Source organism: Aegilops tauschii, chromosome 2, assembly GCF_002575655.3.
Source record: "Aegilops tauschii subsp. strangulata cultivar AL8/78 chromosome 2, Aet v6.0, whole genome shotgun sequence".
Lineage (NCBI taxonomy): Eukaryota > Viridiplantae > Streptophyta > Magnoliopsida > Poales > Poaceae > Aegilops > Aegilops tauschii.
This window is the reverse complement of record NC_053036.3, coordinates 643671361-643676074: the sequence shown is the minus strand read 5'-3', so window position 1 is coordinate 643676074 and position 4714 is coordinate 643671361. Positions and strand designations below refer to the sequence as shown.

The following is a 4714-nucleotide window of genomic DNA, read 5'->3' as shown; positions in this document are numbered from 1 at the left end:
AAGATTCCAATCTCACTATCATCATTGAATTAATAGCTTTTAGTGCAATGAGGGGATCAACCGGATTACCTTCACATTGCCAGTAACTGCAAAGTTCGTGTCAACTTCTTGCTTAAATTTGTAGATTGATTGCATTGGCCGCCAATATATAATACAAGATTCAAATCTCCCTCCATAAGTCAGTACAACAAACTTAAATGCAAGATAAAAAAACTTGTATCATAAAAAAATAGAAAATGAAGATGCATATACGAATGATGTCAATTTTCAATGCTAAGCTAGAATATTATCAGATCAGCAAAACAAAACTTGGACATATTCATTCGGAAACTCAGGTAGGGGACAACGTCTAAATATTTTATCAACTTGAACAAGATTGAAAACAAATAACAAGAAATATATGCACAATACAAAAGTGTCTCTTACCATGACAAGACCCAATATACGTTATCCTCTTTCTCATTATATCAGTGCAGAAAAATATCACAAATTTCTGATCAAAACAACATTGTTCTCCTTGCTTAGGGTTACCGTGTGGGGCAGGGCAATGGAGAGGAAGATGTGCAGTTCAATCACGGCCGAGGGAACTGTGGCGGCGCCTGGTCAGATCCGGAAGAACCTCGTCATCTATGCCTGTTTGCACTACCTACATGCCGCTACTGCATGCCGCTAGGCCGAGGGACACACTCGGCGGCGTGCAGCGGATAGATAGGAGGCAAAGGCACGTGGGGAGGTTGACCGAGAGAGATTGTTCGGGTGAGAGAAAGAGAATCTGACGAATCATGGGGACCGCGAGATCAAGCTCTTAGTATATTCCTGATTTTGGGGCTGATTTGTTTCCGTGTGAGTTGGGCTTGACTCTGCGTTGACCAAATCAGCGGAGGGTGGGGCTGGCTATTCCTTCCATTGATCGATGGGTATCATCAAAAGTAGAGATAAATGATTTTTTATGGGAGAGATTATTGATGTTTTTTTTTTTAGAATCTGATTGAGTTAATGCACGTGTCAAATGGGCCGGCCCAAGTAGGCCGCTGTGACGGGACGTGAAAGGTGGGCCACAGATAGAAGTGGTTGGATGAGCTAGGAGTGAGGCAAGACTACCAACTCAGACATTAAGAGTAGAGAAGATTTGTGTGGAGGGAGTATTGCTTTTCTTATTTCATGATTATGAAAAAAAAAGTCAGGAAAGATCAAAACTAGCAGTGAATTCTCCTGTCAGGGTTAATCCGCAAGAATAATCCTCCTCCTCACCGAAGGAAGTTGCTTCTTCTGTCAGGCCATCTCAACAGGCAACTGCTTGCAAACCAGAACCATGCAAAATGCTAACTGGCATGTTCCTTTCTACTGGTAGACTTGCATCCACAGTTTTCTTACATTATATTCACATTCGCATTTTCCATACAGTAAATCAAGTACAGTAAACTAATCAGCCAGTCCTAAGCTTCAGATATTGAGCAGTCCTACAGGCTACAGTTAAATGGCACGAAACTGCATATGGATAATTCTGTAAAGTACAAACATTCAGATCTATATTCGCACTATCTGAAGCCATCACAAACAAGCAAACAGATCCCATGCTTCAGATGATACTCGGCCAGCACCAAAATCCTCTTCAGTTTCAGCGTGGCATCTACGGTCTGAGGAAGCCGTGGTTGATGAATTCTTGCAAGGACAGCCGCTTCACTGAAAACAAAACAGGCGCCCAGACGTCAGCTATGCATAACCATCCGGAGTTTCAGCATTTTGGTTGGCGGAAGAGGCGGCATGACCAGCGTCCAAGACAGACCTGGATTCGTGCATAGTAGTCTGGTGCATATGTCGATGCAATCAGGATGCAGGCTGGGTACCACGAGTTGCGAGAACGGAAGGGAGCCAGTTCTGTTTATACATTGAAGCATCTGAAGAGACCAACATGTGAGCCAAGGACCGTTCCAAAATCTAAGTCTCTGAAATCATGATTAAACAAAGTTGGCGAGTGAAAGCGCATGACCTGCACATTGCTTCTACCACGGAATGGTGGGTAGCCGTTCAAGAGCTCAAAGAGGATCGCGCCGATACTCCACAAGTCTACCTGCACACAGGAGATGTTCAGATTTGTGCCATTCGTTGTGGCAAAAAAAATGTTGGGCACGTGAGCATATACAGCATACCTTGTCATCGTACTTCTGAAATAGCATGACTTCAGGGGCCATGTACAAGCGGGTGCCACAGGCTGTCTCCGCATACTCCCCAGGATGAAGAACCCTAGTAAAGAGCAACAAATGTGACTGTATTTTTGTTTGTCCAGAAACTTGATTGCGTAACTAACGAGCCTTATTTATCACGCAGAACCACTCCACCATGTTTAGCATCATTACATATATTTTTGGTTTCTGCTACTCTGATGTGGTTCAGTAGCTAATAGATGTTGAAAGAACGTCCAATGATTGATTTCAAAGTTGACCAAAAGAACAGCAGCGGTTGCTACGATGAATGGCATATTTTTCCTGCAACTACTCATACATGATAAAATGAGTACTTGTCAACACAAGAACTGCCATTTCAGAACTAACCTGGACAGACCAAAATCGGATATCTTGAGTATCGCATCGCTGCCAAGACAAGAGAGTAGGATATTCTGCAACAATTCATTCAACAGCTCTATCAATTCAAAATTGACAGTTAGAAAGCACTAAACAAATAATTTAATAAGGGATTTCAGTCCCTGGACCTCAGGTTTCAAGTCCCGGTGGACGACGTGGTGCCGGCGGAGCACTTGCAAACCAGCTCCTGCCAGCCACAAGGGGGCAAGCTCCAGTTTTTACACATCACATCGAATCGAAATCGATGGTGGAAACAAGAATTCCGCGAACAATTGGGGAATACAGTAGATGATAGGGTGAATTACCGATCTGTCTCATGAAATTCCTGGCGACGCTCTCCTCCACCCTGCCGCCGCTCCGCTCGATGTAGGTCGCCAGGTCTCCCCCCTCGCAGAGCTCCATGACGAGGTAGATGCAGCCTGGGGTCTGTCTGAGACAGAGCAGAATAAGCGACTCGATTGGTACAAGAAGACGAGAAGGGGGGCTTGGGGACGTACGTACCCGGACGACGTCGAGGAGGCGGATGATGTTGGGGTGGCTGACGGCGGCGAGGAAGCGGAGCTCGCAGTCGAGGCTGTCGCGGAGGCGGCCGGGGAGGCCGGCCAGCCGCACCTGCTTCACCGCCGCGGGGGCGCCGGTCGACAGCCGCACCGCGCGCCACACCGACGTGGCCGGGGGCCGCCCGCCGAGGCGCTCGCGCAGCTCGTAGCCGCCCACCACCGTCGGCGGCGTCTCCGTGCTCCTCCCTGCCATCGAGAACGGACTGGAAGCCCGTACCCAAGCGAGACAAAAAAAAAATATCGGAATGAAAATAGCAATTCTGATTGGGCCAAGAGCCCCATTATCCGACAGGCCGTGAGCCCAAGATGTGAAAGCTCAAACTATTACCCAAAGCCCATCGGTTATTCTTCTAGTCCTGCGCCTACCGAACTGTTCTATGAGACCGCATTGTGGTTGCCACGGAGCTGTAGCAGAGATAAAGAATGGATCGAAAGAAAGGCACAGTGCTATTATCAACGAAATTTGTGCTCGAGCGAGAGACTTTACTAGCTGTGATTTTATTTTTGAAGGTAGTATGAACTTTGATTCTCATAATTTAGTCAAGTTTCTTCTTTAGATGTCGATCGCCACTTGTGGATGGGATCTCCCCACGACCCGTTTGTAATACCTGTAAACCGCACTCTAAACACTGAACTAAGTGTGGTTTACCACTAAAAACACTAAAATTACCCCCCCCCCACCCCCCCACACACACACACAAAAATGAGAGCAACTAAATGAAGGTTATCCTTGCACGGACCGGCAGGGTCATTTTTTATGTCCTCGGAGCACGTCAACCGGTGCGTCTAGCCATCGTCACGTATCACGTGCTGAGTGCTCCTTATGAATTTCATATTTTATTTTTCTGTAATTGTTTTCGGGTTTTACATGATTTTTTTCTAGGTTTTTTGGTTTTCGCCTGTTTTTTCTTAGGTTTTGTAGAGAGAAAAATTGTGGATCTTTTTTTTTGTGAGAAATGTTTTTTGTCCTTCCACGAAAAGTACAAATTTGCTTTTCCTGGAGACACAAATTTGTTTTCGCGAGAAGAAGAAAAATTGTGCTTCCAGATTTGTTTCTCATGTAGGCACATGTTTGCTTATCTGAGAAACACAGATTTACTTCTCGTGGAGGCATATATTTTCTTATGTGAGCTTCTTGGAAAAAAATATGCTTCCATGAGAAGTACGAATTTGCTTCTCATGAAGGCATAGATTTCCTTTTGCGAGAAGCACATTGAAATGGGGGAAAATGTGTGCTTCCACGAGAAGCAAATATGTGCTTCTTGCTTCTGCGAGAAGAACATATATTCTTCTCTAAAAGAGAAAAGAACCATGCTTCCATCTATTTTTTTTCTTTCGGTTTTTTTCTATTTTTCTGTAAATAAAATTTCATCGAAACCTATTAATATGGGATAGTTTTGAAAATCTCGACACGAGAAATCAAACGATGAAAACCGTCCGGCGTTTGGTCGCACGGTTCAAGAGATAAAACATTTTGAATAAATGAACCTATGAAAAAAAACTCCATGTTGCGGCAAGTGGCTCACATATAGTGCGCCACTTGTCAGCTCCTGAGAAGGTGGGTGTGATCTT

The 4714-nt window shown here is 44.9% G+C and overlaps 1 protein-coding gene across 1 annotated transcript; it reads right to left on the bottom strand.

The window, feature by feature from the left end:
* Window positions 1-1313: 1313 nt before the first annotated feature.
* LOC109765909 (serine/threonine-protein kinase ATG1t) lies at window positions 1314-3379 on the bottom strand. The gene is made up of 8 exons (XM_020324680.3): window positions 3084-3379; window positions 2888-3008; window positions 2711-2769; window positions 2553-2617; window positions 2151-2244; window positions 1991-2071; window positions 1787-1898; window positions 1314-1683 (listed from the first exon to the last, which is right to left on the bottom strand). The coding sequence occupies exons 1-8, from the start codon at window positions 3333-3335 to the stop codon at window positions 1631-1633; spliced, it is 837 nt and encodes a 278-aa protein (XP_020180269.1). The 5' UTR covers window positions 3336-3379; the 3' UTR covers window positions 1314-1630.
* Window positions 3380-4714: the final 1335 nt, after the last annotated feature.